This window comes from Haliotis rufescens, unplaced genomic scaffold (genome assembly GCF_023055435.1).
Source record: "Haliotis rufescens isolate VD_foot unplaced genomic scaffold, xgHalRufe1.0.p SCAF_8, whole genome shotgun sequence".
Classification (NCBI taxonomy): Eukaryota; Metazoa; Mollusca; class Gastropoda; order Lepetellida; family Haliotidae; genus Haliotis; species Haliotis rufescens.
The window spans coordinates 50,650,016-50,665,591 of NW_025964372.1; the positions used below are offsets into that span (position 1 = coordinate 50,650,016).

A 15,576-nucleotide genomic window follows, 5' to 3' on the forward strand; every position below is an offset into this window, starting at 1 on the left:
GAACGAGAGCAGGATTACAAGGCTAAATAGAGTGATAGCTCAGTGACTGGTATGCTGAAGACATTTGAAGATTTTGTCCCACCACACACAAATATTAATCCAGCAACTTCGACCCTACAACAAGCTATGCAGATATGTGGTGAAAGGAAGCTAGTTACAAACAATAACAGACCATGACAACGATTAGACTGGTTTGACAAGGTTGGTTGGTTGGTTTGTTGTTTAACGCCGCACTCAGCAATATTCTAGCTATATGACGGCGGTCTGTAAATAATCGAGTCTGGACCAGACAATCCAGTGATTAATATCATGAGCATCGATCCACGCAATTGGGATCGATCACATGCATCAACCAAGTCAGCGAGCCTGACCACCCGATCCCGTTAGTCGCCTCTTACGACAAGCATAGTCACCTTTTACGGCAAGCATGGGTTGCTGAAGACCTATTCTACCCCGGATCTTCACGGGTCGGTTTGACAAGGAATGTGAAGGTAGCAAACCACAAATACAACATGCTGAACACCTTAAGATATCAGGCATAAGAGCCACTAACAAGGATGGACGCAAGGTCATTATGTAACACCTTATGTCAAGGCAGTCAGGTAGATAACATCAATTAGAAAGCTGTATCATACATAAATAAAGCAGCTAATAAAAGATGCTGTACAATGGTATGGAAACTGATAAAGAAGTATTTGAGTAAAGGTGCTAAAGAAACCAGCTGATTTTCATATTCTTGAATGACTAACTTCAAACAACTATTAGTGAGTGAGTGGGTTGGGTTTAACGCCGCTTTTAACAGTATTCCAGTTATATTACGGCGTGTCAGCTTAATGTGGGAGGAAAGCCCGAAGTAATGCAGGTCTAAGACGTTTACCACTTTAGTGAAACCTACGTGCATGGGTATGGTGCTGACAAACCTAGAAACATAATCGTGGCGAACCGGGATACGAACCCACAATCATAGGTTTCTGGCGTGTCCAAGGGACGCAACCCTGCACAGCGAATCGCGGCGCCTTCGACGACTGGGCCACCCTCTTAGCTAGAGGGTTTAGGGACAAGACTCCATCTATAACCCCAACTCAGGTAAATCGCCAGGTGAATATGGAGATGGAGTTTTTAAAGTCAGCTGAACCTTTATTCTCTTCCTTATCTTGTGATTCTTTTTAATTACAAATTAAACTCTAGACACTTTCCACAATCATGGAAAGAACCTTTCAACAGTGGACAGTATCTATATATTACAAAGTGTCATCCGAAAGTCATCACCAGAAAAAAAAGGAAAAGTTTGATGTGGATTTATAGATTCCATAAAGGTATTTGATATGGTTAAGCTCCTATACTCCATGCTGCAGAATGGAATTCATGACAAACATTTTAAGATTATAAAGAATATGTATAAAAATGTCCAATCAACTGTACCGGTGGAAAGAAACTAAATTTATCGAGAGTGCCTGTGGTGTAAGACAAGGAAGTGCTCTTAGCCCTATATTATTCTCCTTGTTCAACAATGAAATCACTACCCATTTTAATAGTTCATTTCAGGGCCAGGTATTTATATATAAGGGGGGGGGGGGGGGGGGAGGAAATGTTTAACATGATTTTAGTGCTTTTTGCAGATCATCTGGTTTTGGTGGCTGATACAGTTGTCAATCTACAACGAAGAATAAATAAGCCTCAAGACGCTTCTGTAATGTGGTGTATGGACATCAATTTAGAAAAAAATTAAGTAGTTGTTTTTAAAAAAGATAGATTAATGAGTAAATTTAAAAAGTGGTCATACATTGACAAACCAATTACAGTTGTCAACGTGTATAGATGTCTGGGTCATGACTCCAATGTCAGTATGGATAAAGGCCTACAAACAACCCAGTAAAGCACATTTTCCTATAAAATATCGTAAAGGAAATACGATATATCGGTTCCGATTGCTTTTCAGATGTTTGATAAGAAGATTGTACCTATTGTGACATATGTTTTGGAAATTTGGGGATTTACTGTTATGAAAATATTGAAATTGTAAATAGAAAACATTGTTAATTTATCTTGGCTGTAGGCAAAAAAAACCCAAACTGTGTTACATATTGGGAAACTGGTAGATATCCTCTATTTATTATATATTTGGAAAACAATGTAATAGTTACTGGCTTCGTCTATGGATAATGGCACATCAGAGGTACCGATAGCAATGCTACAGGGTGTTAGTAAGTATAATTGATAGAAAATCTCAAATTGTGCTTCCAAGATATCTATAATTCCAACATGGTTTAGGTATGTGCGGATACTTCTGTCTACATTAAAGCAGAGAATGAAAGACCACACAGCTCTGCTTTGCTTCACAATGCACATCACCTTTTATTCCATTCTAGACTGTGAATATTATTTATTAGATATAGAATCATTTAGTTAAAGAAGAATTTATCCAAATTTAGTAGGGGATGCAATAGCTCAGGCACCCGGAACTATACGAGTTAAATAATGATGATGCATTATGTAAAATATGTAAATGCCCGAAGATGAAAACCACATTTTAAGGGCAGCATGGGGGATGTGTTACTCCCAAAAAGAAAAGGCAACATGGATCACTGAATTATATCTATTTGTCCAATCTCATTTCAAATCACATTCTCTTATTAAACTTGCCAAATATCTCACATGTGTATCTAATATACTGGAAGAATTGTAAACTGTTTGTAACTCTCACTAGACAACATGTGTAACTACATTTGTACTATGGCTCTTTAATCCTCGACTACGAATACACTCATCTGTTTGACTTTTTTTGTCAGACGTACGTCTTGGTGTAGTTGTAGTTGTAGTTGCCGCGTCTGTGGTTGCCGCCTGTGTCATTGCCGAGATTGTTGTTGCCGCGTCTGTAGCGGTAGCCAGTTTTGTTGCCGCCTCTGAAGTTAACGCCTGTGTCGTTGCCGTAGGAGGCATCGTTACAGCAGATGTAGGTGCCGCTGAAACACAAGAAAATCGATACCACACTCTGCCATTTGAACTTAACGCAGATTTAAACAGTCAGTCAGTCAGTTTTATCACGGCGTATCAGCTTCACCTGTATGCTATATGCACGGTTTAATATGTGATGTGAAATCAACTACAATCCTAAATAAATCCACCATTGATCATTCAGTGTAAAACAAGTGAACTGATGAAGCTTAAATTCACATGCTTGTTCCAACCAATGATGACACCGGAATTTGCGAACAGGTGCGAACACCATTTTCAATATGGCCGCCCCAACAGCCATATTGAATTACCTATTATGGCCATTACTTAGCTCGACTTCAAAATGTAATGCAGTTTGGTATGTGTGTGTTAAGTTGTGGGGATGTACATGTGTGTGTTTTGCGATGTTTGCAATTTTTGACTTGACATTTGCACTTTGACAACGTTACTAAATTCTCCCGAAATGCGCTCTACGCTCTGTGAGCATTTCCAAAGAAGCCTAGACACCTCACTTTCTTGTTGAAGAGGTTCATGTCAGATTTTAAATATGGCCGCCTCAGCTACTATGTAGAAAGCCTGCTTATGGCCACTGCTAAGCCAATTCTGCTAAAAATGTAATGCAGTGCTCTTAAATTCTTTCAAATTCAAATGCAGTTTTGGCTCTATAAACATCTTCTCCTTTGAAAAATTGCCTGTGGCATTGAACTTTCGCATGTATGTGTTTCTTTATGATGATGGGCGGTCGGGTAGCCTGGTGGTTAAAGCGTTCGCTCGTCACGCCGAAGACCCGGGTTCAATTCCCGACATGGGTACAATGTGTGCAGCCCATTTCTGGTGTACCTCGCCGTGATATTGTTGGAATATTGCTAAAAGCGGCGTAAAACCATACTCACTCACTCACTCCTTATGATGATATATTTTGTTCAAATCGTTAGGATTTGATTGCTTTTTGTGAAACAGTTGTAATGTTATGACACTACCTGTTAAGATTCTACATTTGTCGATAGTATAAATATTTGACTATATATCATGTAGTTACAAATACATGTACTATTGTGTTTTTTTCAGAATATCCAGCAACTTTTTTTTGTGTGTTTAAAAAGTTGAACCTGGGAAAAACAAGGAACAAACGAATTATTTTCTCAAACACACCTGTCCCCCTTCATGCGCACGCATCTATTCTCTTGGGCCTCATATTATATACCTCATCGTATACAACGATAAGCAGGTAGATCGAAAAAATATTTATTGTAATATTTCGATTACCCAACCAATACAACCTAATTTCTCAAATAATACCAAATGAAAACAGTGTTACACAGATATTCCTCGTTTACAAATTAACAGACGGCATTGCTTGTCGTGTGTTGGGGTAACATCAATAAGTGCAACTGCGGAAATGATCACGTACCTTGGCAGGCTCCACAGGAACGGGGGCAGAACTTAACGGAGATGTCGGGGTCGGTACAGGCGGCACCTACTGCAGTATGACACGGGAACAGAGTGTCGTCCCGACACGTCGTTAACGGTGGCTCCGTCAGTGGATTGGACGATGCTGTAGGTGTGGGTGTGGTAGAGTTGTGTCCTCCTGGCACAATCCCCGGGGTAATGAATGGCGAGGTCGGAGGCACCCCCAGGATGTACTCCAGGCAGGAGAAGTCGTTGCAGCACACGCTGCAGAGGCGGGGGTCGTGGAGACAGTCAGGGGTGCCGGGGTGCCTCTTGTGGTCGTGCATACACTGTAACAGACGATGACGTGACAACAATGGTCCTAATTAGAGTGAGAGAGTGAGTATGGTTTTACGCCGCTTTAAGCAATATTGTTTAATGCTCATACCGTGCTGTTTACCGCTGTGGACGTGCTGTTTACTACTCATACCGTGCTGTTTACTGCACATACCATGCTGTTAAATGCTGTGGACGTGGTGTTTACTACTCATACAATGCTGTTTACTGCACATACCATCCTGTTTACTGCTCATACCGTGCTGTTTACTGCTCATGCCGTGCTGTTTACTACTCACACTGTTCTGTTTACTGCACAAACCGTGCTGTTTACTGCTGTGGACGTACTGTTTACTGCTCATACCGTGCTGTTTACTGCACATACCGTGCTGTTTACTGCTCGTACCATGCTGTTTACTGCTCATACCGTGCTGTTTACTGCTCATACCACGCTGTTTACTGCTCATACCATGAAGTTTATGGCTCATACCGTGCTGTTTACTGCTCATACCGTGCTGTGGACGTGCTGTTTACTGCTGTGGACGTGCTGTTTACTGCTGTGGACGTGTTGTTTACTGCTCTAACCGTGCTGTTTACTGCTCATACCATGCTGTTTACTGCTCATACCATACTATTTACTGCTGTGGACGTGTTGTTTACTGCTCATACCATGCTGTTTACTGCTGTGGACGTGTTGTTTACTGCTCTAACCGTGCTGTTTACTGCTCATACCATGCTGTTTACTGCTCATACCGTGCTGTTTACTGCTGTGGACGTGTTGTTTACTGCTCTAACCGTGCTGTTTACTGCTCATACCATGCTGTTAACTGCTCATACCATGCTGTTTACAGCTGTGGACGTGTTGTTTACTGCTCTTACCTTGCTGTTTACTGCTCATACCATGCTGTTTACTGCTGTGGACGTGCTGTTTACTGCTCATACCGTGCTGTTTACTGCTCATACCATACTGTTTGCTGCTGTGGACGTGTTGTTTACTGCTCATACCATGCTGTTTACTGCTGTGGACGTGCTGTTTACTGCTCATACCGTGCTGTTTACTGCTCATACCATGCTGTTTACTGCTCATACCATGCTGTTTGCTGCTGTGGACGTGTTATTTACTGCTCTTACCGTGCTGTTTACTGCTGTGGACGTGTTGTTTACTGCTCTTACCGTGCTGTTTACTGCTCATACCATGCTGTTTACTGCTCTTACCGTGCTGTTTACTGCTATGGACGTGTTGTTTACTGCTCATACCGTGCTGTTTACGGCTGTGGACGTGCTGTTTACTGCTGTGGACGTGTTGTTTACTGCTTATACCGTGCTGTTTACGGCTGTGGACGTGCTGTTTACTGCTCATACCGTGCTGTTTACTGCTCATTACGTCCTGTTTACTGCTTATACCGTGCTGTTTACTGCTCATACCATGCTGTTTACTGCTACGGACGTGCTGTTTACAGCTGTGGGCGTGCTGTTTACTGCTGTGGACGTGCTGCTTACTGCTGTGGACGTGCTGTTTACTGCTTAATACCATGCTGTTTACTGCTCAAACCATGCTGTTTACTGCTGATACCGTGCCGTTTAACGCTCTAAAGGTGCTGTTTACTGCTCTTACCTTGCTGTTTACTGCTCTTACCGTGCTGTTTACTGCTCTTACCGTGCTGTTGACTGCACATTTCGAAGAGTACCGCCCCCTTTGCTTGACTACTTCACATGTCTGTAAGAAGAAACATGTTGCCAGTTATGCTCCAGTGGCTATTTGTCTTAAATGTTTCCAAAATGACGACTTTACCTCAAGCCAATACTTCACGACATTACATACGACCACCTGATGAAGTCGCAACTTATAACCAAACAAACGAGCGATGGCCTGGTTTCCGAGAGAGACAAATGAGCGGTCAGTACACACCGTACAAACGGCAATGGTGCGTTATTGATATCGTGCTCTGCACACTGCTTCAGACAGTACCAGGGAATTAGCATGGCAGGGTTGTATATTGTCTGGACGGTACCAGGGAATTAGCATGGCACGGTTGTATATTATCTGGACAGTACAAAGGAATTAACATAGCAGGGTTGTATATTATCTGGACAGTACCAGGGAATTAGCATGGCAGGGTTGTCTATCATCTCGACAGTACCAGGGAATTAGCATGGCAGGGTTGTATAATTTTATCTAGACAGTACCAGAGAATTAGCATGGCATGGTTGTATATTATCTAGACAGTACCAGGGAATTAACATGGCAGGGTTGTATATCATCTGGACAGTACAAGGGAATTAGCATGGCAGGGTTGTATATTATCTAGACAGTACCAGGGAATTAACATGGCAGGGTTGTATATTATCCAGACAGTACCAGGGCATTAGCATGGCAGGGTTCTAAATTATCCAGACAGTACCAGGGAATTAGCATGGCAGGGTTGTATATTATCCAGACAGTACCAGGGCATTAGCATGGTAGGGTTCTAAATTATCCAGACAGAACCAGGGAATTAGCATGGCAGGGTTGTATATTGTCTGGACAGTGCCAGGGAATTAGCATGGCAGGGTTGTATAATTTTAGCTAGACAGTACCAGGGAATTAGCATGGCAGGGTTGTATATTGTCTGGACAGTACCAGGATATTAACATGGCAGGGTTGTATATTATCTAGACAGTACCAGGGAATTAGCATGGCAGGGTTGTATAATTTTAGCTAGACAGTACCAGGGAAGTAGCATGGCAGGGTTGTATATTATCTAGACAGTACCAGGGAATTAACATGGCAGGGTTGTATAATTTTATCTTGACAGTACCAGGGAATTAGCATCGCAGGGTTGTATAATTTTATCTAGACAGTACCAGGGAATTAACATGGCAGGGTTGTATATTATCCAGACAGTACCAGGGAATTAACATGGCAGGGTTGTATATTATCTAGACAGTACCAGGCAATTAGCATGGAAGGGTTGTATATTATCTGGACAGTACCAGGTAATTAGCATGGCAGGGTTGTATATTATCTGGACAGTACCAGGGAAGTAGCATGGCAGGGTTGAATATTATCCAGACAGTACCAGGGCATTAGCATGGCAGGGTTGTATATTATCTAGACAGTACCAGGGAATTAGCACGGTAGGGTTGTATAATTTTATCTAGACAGTACCAGGGCATTAGCATGGCAGGGTTGTATATTATCTAGACAGTACCAGGGAATTAACATAGGAGGGTTGTATATCATCTGGACAGTACCGGGGAATTAGCATGGCAGGGTTGTCTATCATCTCGACAGTACCAGGGAATTAGCACGGTAGGGTTGTATAATTTTATCTAGACAGTACCAGGGCATTAGCATGGCAGGGTTGTATATTATCTAGACAGTACCAGGGAATTAACATAGGAGGGTTGTATATCATCTGGACAGTACCAGGGAATTAGCATGGCAGGGTTGTATATTATCCAGACAGTACCAGGCAATTAGCATGGCAGGGTTGTATATTATCCAGACAGTACCAGGGCATTAGCATGGCAGGGTTGTATCTTATCCAGACAGTACCAGGGCATTAGCATGGCAGGGTTGTAAATTATCCAGACAGTACCAGGGAATTAACATGGCAGGCTTCTATAATTTTAGCAAGACAGTACCAGGGAATTAACATGGCAGGGTTGTATAATTTTAGCTAGACAGTACCAGGGAATTAGCATGGCAGGGTTGTATATTGTCTAGACAGTACCAGGGAAGTAGCATGGCAGTGTTGTATATTATCTAGACAGTACCAGGGAATTAGCATGGCAGGGTTGTACAATTTTATCTAGACAGTACCAGGGAATTAACATGGGAGGGTTGTATATTATCCAGACAGTACCATGTATTTAGCATGGCAGGGTTGTATATTATCTGGGCAGTACCAGGGAATTAACATGGCAGGGTTGTATATTATCCAGACAGTACCATGTATTTAGCATGGCAGGGTTGTACATTGTCTGGACAGTGCCAGGGAATTAGCATGGCAGGGTTGTATAATTTTAGCTAGACAGTACCAGGGAATTAGCATGACAGGGTTGTATATTGTCTGGACAGTACCAGGGAAGTAGCATGGCAGGGTTGTATATTATCTAGACAGTACCATGTATTTAGCATGGCAGGGTTGTATATTATCCAGACAGTACCAGGGCATTAGCATGGCAGGGTTGTATATTATCCAGACAGTACCAGGGCATTAGCATGGCACGGTTGTAAATTATCCAGACAGTACCAGGGAATTAGCATGGCAGGGTTGTATAATTTTAGCAAGACAGTACCAGGGAATTAACATGGCAGGGTTGTATATTGTCTGGACAGTGCCAGGGAATTGGCATGGCAGGGTTGTATATTATCCAGACAGTACCATGTATTTAGCATGGCAGGGTTGTATATTATCTAGGCAGTACCAGGGAATTAACATGGCAGGGTTGTATATTATCCAGACAGTACCATGTATTTAGCATGGCAGGGTTGTATATTGTCTGGACAGTGCCAGGGAATTAGCATGGCAGGGTTGTATAATTTTAGCTAGACAGTACCAGGGAATTAGCATGGCAGGGTTGTATATTGTCTGGACAGTACCAGGGAAGTAGCATGGCAGGGTTGTATATTATCTAGACAGTACCAGGCAATTAGCATGGCAGGGTTGTATAATTTTAGCTAGACAGTACAAGGGAATTAACATGGCAGGGTTGTATATTGGCTGGACAGTACCATGTATTTAGCATGGCAGGGTTGTATTTTATCTAGACAGTACCAGGGAATTAGCATGGCAGGGTTGTACAATTTTATCTAGACAGTACCAGGGAATTAACATAGCAGGGTTGTATATCATCTGGACAGTACCAGGGAATTAGCATGGCAGGGTTGTATATTATCCAGACAGTACCAGGGAATTAGCATGGCAGGGTTGTATATTATCCAGACAGTACCAGGGCATTAGCATGGCAGGGTTGTATATTATCCAGACAGTACCAGGGCATTAGCATGGCAGGGTTGTAAATTATCCAGACAGTACCAGGGAATTAGCATGGCAGGGTTGTATAATTTTAGCAAGACAGTACCAGGGAATTAACATGGCAGGGTTGTATATTGTCTGGACAGTGCCAGGGAATTAGCATGGCAGGGTTGTACAATTTTATCTAGACAGTACCAGGGAATTAACATGGCAGGGTTGTATATTATCCAGACAGTACCATGTATTTAGCATGGCAGGGTTGTATATTATCTGGGCAGTACCAGGGAATTAACATGGCAGGGTTGTATATTATCCAGACAGTACCATGTATTTAGCATGGCAGGGTTGTCTATTATCTAGACAGTACCAGGGAATTAGCATGGCAGGGTTGTATAATTTTAGCAAGACAGTACCAGGGAATTAACATGGCAGGGTTGTATATTGTCTGGACAGTGCCAGGGATTTAGCATGGCAGGGTTGTATAATTTTAGGAAGACAGTACCAGGGAATTAGCATGGCAGGGTTGTATTTTGTCTGGACAGTACCAGGGAAGTAGCATGGCAGGGTTGTATATTATCTAGACAGTACCAGGGAATTAGCATGGCAGGGTTGTACAATTTTATCTAGAGAGTACCAGGGAATTAACATGGCAGGGTTGTATATTATCTGGACAGTACCATGTATTTAGCATGGCAGGGTTGTATATTATCTAGACAGTACCAGGGAATTAACATGGCAGGGTTGTATATTATCTGGACAGTACCATGTATTTAGCATGGCAGGGTTGTATATTATCTAGACAGTACCAGGGAATTAGCATGGCAGGGTTGTATAATTTTATCTAGACAGTACCAGGGAATTAACATGGCAGGGTTGTATATTATCTAGACAGTACCATGTATTTAGCATGGCAGGGTTGAATATTATCTAGACAGCAACAGGTAATTAGCATGGCAGGGTTGTATATTATCTGGACAGTACCAGGGAATTAGCATGGCAGGGTTGTATATTATCTGGACAGTGCCAGGTAATTAGCATGGCAGGGTTGTTTATTATCTGGACAGTACCAGGGAAGTAGCATGGCAGGGTTGTATATTATCTAGACAGTACCAGGCAATTAGCATGGCAGGGTTGTATATTATCTGGGCAGTACCAGGCAATTAGCACGGTTGGGTTGCATATCATCTGGACAGTACCAGGGAATTAACATGGCAGGGTTGTATATTATCTATACAGCGCCAGGGAATTAGCACGGCAGGGTTGTATATTATCTAGACAGTACCAGGGAAGTAGCATGGCAGGGTTGTATATTATCTTGACAGTACCAGGGAATTAACGTGGCAGGGTTGTATATTATCTGGACAGTACCAGGGAATTAGCATGGAAGGGTTGTATATTATCTGGGCAGTACCAGGTAATTAGCATGGCAGGGTTGTATATTATCCAGACAGTACCAGGGAATTAGCATGGCAGGGTTATTTATTATCTAGACAGTACCAGGGAAGTAGCGTGGCAGGGTTGTATATTATCAAGACAGTTCTGGGGATCCGCCTCGTCATTGCAAATTGGACAGTGAAGGACCTTGGGCACCAGGTCGAGTGCTGAAACAAGAGTAAGTGACTGGGTGAGTGGTGAGTGACTGGGTGAGTGGTGAGTGGTGAGTGAGTGGTGCATTGTTTGGAGGATCCATCAAATGTACATTTCCATTACTTTTTGATGTATAGATTCATAATTTTTTTAAGGCCATCCATATTATATTTTGTGTTTCTCATCTCCATGCCTTAGACGTAGCAGTCGGTCGGGAAAAAAAGGAAACTAAATGACATTGTTATATGTGTTGAGCTAATCGTTTTTGATATATTTGTGGTGCCACAATTTCTGTATCAGTGTTGAGAGTTTAAAACACAAGATGTTAAACAAAATTGCAGGCATGGTTACTTCCCGTCTTTGTTTATACTTTATCAACACGCAGAAGATTTTTTTTTTTAAACGGGAAATGGTTTCAGAGAGCTGGATGCCACACATTTGGCCTGGAGGATGGAAGGATATAGTCCTTTATTAATTGTTTTCACGGACGGACTCATGAATATAATAGTTCGTACGCTGGTTTGGTCTTTAAAAATATGATTCGTCCCACATGGAATTTATGTTTATTTGCTTTTTGGTCTTTAAAACAAAGTATGTCGTCCTTCACCTTTCTGTACGTGGTCGAGCCGCTGGAAGCACGTGTCCCCCGTGCAGCACACGACGCATTTGTCACTTGCCCCTAGAGCCTTGGTGCCCCGACAGTCCACATTGGCCTGGAGAGCTTCATAAGCGCACCTCTGAAACAATGACCATGTTTTAAATATGAGTGGGTGGTTGAGTGGATCAATGAGTGGGTGAGTGGATTTAGAGTGGGTAAGTGGATGTGTTAGCGGGTGGGTGGATTGGTGAGTAGATGTATGAGTGGGTGAGTGGATGTGTTAGCAGGGGAGTGGATGGGTGAGTAGATGTATGAGGGGGTGAGTGGATGTGTTAGCGGGTGAGTGGATGGGTGAGTGGATGGATGAGTGGGTGAGTGGATGTGTTAGCAGGTGAGTGGATGGGTGAGTAGATGTATGAGTGGGTGAGTGGATGTGTTAGCGGGTGAGTGGATGGATGAGTGGGTGAGTGGATGTGTTAGCGGGTGACTGGATGGGTGAGTGGATGGATGAGTGGGTGAGTGGATGTGTTAACAGGTGAGTGGATGGGTGAGTAGATGTATGAGTGGGTGAGTGGATGTGTTAGCGGGTGAGTGGATGGATGAGTGGGTGAGTGGATGTGTTAGCGGGTGAGTGGATGGGTGAGTGGATGGATGAGTGGGTGAGTGGATGTATTAGCGGGTGAGTGGATGGGTGAGTGGATGGATGAGTGGGTGAGTGGATGTGTTAGCGGGTGAGTGGATGGATGACAGGATGGATGAGTGGGTGAGTGGATGTATTAGCGGGTGAGTGGATGGGTGAGTGGATGGATGAGTGGGTGAGTGGATGTGTTAGCGGGTGAGTGGATGGATGAGTGGGTGAGTGGATGTGTGAGCGGATGGGTGAGAGGATGGATGAATGGGTGAGTGGATGTGTTAGCGGGTGAGTGGATGGGTGAGTGGATGTGTTAGCGGGTGAGTGCATGGGTGAGAGGATGGATGAGTGGGTGAGTGGATGTGTTAGCGGGTGAGTGGATGGGTGAGTGGATGTGTTAGCGGGTGAGTGCATGGGTGAGAGGATGGATGAGTGGATGGATGAGTAGGTGAGTGGATGTATTAGCGGGTGAGTGGATAGGTGAGAGGATGGATGAGTGGGTGAGGGGATGTATTAGTGGGTGAGTGGATGTATGAGTGGGTAAGTGCATGGGTGAGTGGGTGGATGAGTGAGTGAGTGGTTGGATGAGTGGGTGAGTGGCTTTGCTCATGATATTAATCACTGGTGGGGTCTGGCCATGGATTCGACTGCTTTCAGACAAACACGATGTGGATTGCTTTCGTTTGTATGTTCATAGATAGTTTGTCTAAGGACAATATATATAGAGAGAGAATTTTGAATTTTGTGCATAGCATTTTTCAAGTTTTGTATGTTTGGTGCTGGCACGTGGTCTTATGCACAGTGCATAGGTCACAAATCAGGCGAATTAAAGCAACGTCGGTCGCGGAGAGGCTTCCGGGGCTTCGTTCCTCTCCCAACTAAAGCACATGTAACACACGTGGTGACTTGGGCAAGTGACTTTGTTCGAAATGTGCCTCTGTTCACCCAGCAGTGAATGGGTACCCGGTAGGATGAGATGACAATGTGGTTGTTAACTTTCTAGCGCCGCAGCTAGGCAGCTAGGGTTGTATACTCTCCAGGAAGCTGAGAATTATTGTTGAATACACATTGATCCAGTGACCGGGGTAATAGTAGCGCTTTGAGCATGCCGCTGTGTGGTGTGGCAATATGCGCAATATTAATGACCTATGTTTATTTTCAGATTAACTGATCAACCTACCTTTGCTGTTCCGCATCCCATAGTGATCTTCCACTCGTCCACTCTGCCGATACACTCCTGCAATGGGAGAACAACACAACCGGCCGGCCCGTCAATCAATACTTGTAAGAACGGACTTCAATATTTCTCAGAGTGTATATCTCGTCGCTATATGGCTGAAATAATGCCGATGCGACGTTAAACTTTAACTCACTCACTCAGGGTTTATGGCGTTATGAACGCAAAACTCGGGGTGCACACTTTGCGTACATCTGAACCACAATATTGTATTCTGACTTTATTCGTTAATGATTATTTTATAAGAGAATTTATGGATGTTAACTTCTTTATTATGAGCACAACAACGTTTCGGAGTACATGCTTACTCCTTTATCAGGTAAATGAATGTTACTTACTTACTTACTTACTTACTTACTTACTTACTTACTTACTTACTTACTTACTTACTTACTTACTTACTTACTTACTTACTTTGGAGATTTAACGTGCGCTTTCCGACTGATGCGTATTTCGCACACGGGCCCGGCCAGGCCATTTAATGTGTTTCCGAAAGGGGCGAAAGTGGTCTGTGCAACCCAAGAGGGGGGTTTATGGGTTGCTTATATAGAATTTGGGAATTTTGAGATTTGGAATAGATGCCGATGGGGTTGGGGAGGAGAACTAAGGGAGCTGGGTATGGTGGATGTTTGTTTGTTTATGTGATTTTGATTTGGTAGGTTATTGTGTTTTTAGATGCGTTTTATTAGTTCCGTTTTTATTAAGAATACGCCTAAGGCCTTGAAGTTTTCTAGTTTATTTTGTGGGTTTAGTATTGCTTCTAGAGTGAGAGCCTTGTTTAGATTGAGGGTGGTTTGTAATGCGGTTCGATGTGTTAGGTAGTGTGTGCAGTGGATGAGTGCGTGTTCTGGGGTTTCTGGTTGTTTGCAGTGTGGGCAGTTACCTGTAGTGTGTTTTTAAAAAAAAAAAATTAGGTGGTTATTTAGGTTGGTGTGTCCTGTTTGGAGTTTAGTGATCACTCTGTTTTTTGGTTTTTGGTTTTGGTTTGGTTAGTGGTTTGCTGAGCACTTTTTTGATTTGGCTATTTGAGTTTAGATATAGGTTATGCCATTTTTTTGTGATTTTTTGCTTGTTTACACTTTTAATTTCTGATTTTGAGATGGGTAAGTTTAAGCTTATTTCTGGGATTTTGAGGGATAGTTTAGCTGCTTTATCGGCGTTTTCATTACCGTATATTCCTACGTGGGCGGGTATCCACAAGAAGGTTATTTTTTTGCCTGCCTTAGTTAGGTCGTTGGAGCTTTTAAGTATTTGATTTATTAATTTAGGTCGGTTTTGGGTATTTTTGTTTTGGAGGGCTTGCAGTCCACTTAGGGAGTCGGTAAGTATTAGGATTTTTTTGTGGTTTTTGGATTCTTGATTATGGAGGGCTGAGGCCATGCCCATTAGTTCTGCCGTGAATATTGATTGGTTGTTTGGGAGTCGGAAGGATTGTGTGGTTTTAGTTGGTTGTGTGGTATGGACTCCGAAACCTGTGTGTTTGGAGGTCGGATCTGAGGATCCGTCCATGTAAATGTGACACCAATTTGGCCAATTTTCGTGTATGTATGCTAGTGTGGTAGTTTTAGCTATGTTTGGGTCGGTTTGTTTATTTATTTGGCTAGCTAGTGTTGTGTCTATTTTGGGTATTTTAAGTTTAGGGGTGAAGATATTTGATTGTTTGCAGTTTTGTTTAAGATTTTTAATTTGGTGTTCATTTAGGTAGTTCGTTATTCTTTGGGATATTGGGGTAAGTAAGGGGTGTTTACGAGCTAGAGCTTGGTTTTTGGGGCTGATGTTTTGGTTTATTAAGTTTTGGATGAGAGGGTTTGATTGGGACGCGGCCCAGAAATTTAAGCTTAGCTGTTCCCTGCGTAGACTTAGTGGCATTTCTCCTGTT

At 42.8% G+C, this 15,576-nt stretch overlaps 1 protein-coding gene across 1 annotated transcript in view; it reads right to left on the bottom strand.

Moving 5' to 3' along the window:
• Window positions 1-15,576, bottom strand: part of LOC124152400 — a 53,330-nt gene that overhangs the window by 31,101 nt on the left and 6,653 nt on the right. The window contains exons 3-8 of the mRNA XM_048389632.1: window positions 13,641-13,697; window positions 11,839-11,968; window positions 11,142-11,245; window positions 6,338-6,397; window positions 4,367-4,694; window positions 2,796-2,963 (exon numbers count right to left, since the gene is read on the bottom strand). Of these exons, the coding sequence (XP_048245589.1) occupies window positions 2,796-2,963; window positions 4,367-4,694; window positions 6,338-6,397; window positions 11,142-11,245; window positions 11,839-11,968; window positions 13,641-13,697 (847 nt within the window). The remainder of the gene's footprint in view (window positions 1-2,795; window positions 2,964-4,366; window positions 4,695-6,337; window positions 6,398-11,141; window positions 11,246-11,838; window positions 11,969-13,640; window positions 13,698-15,576) is intronic.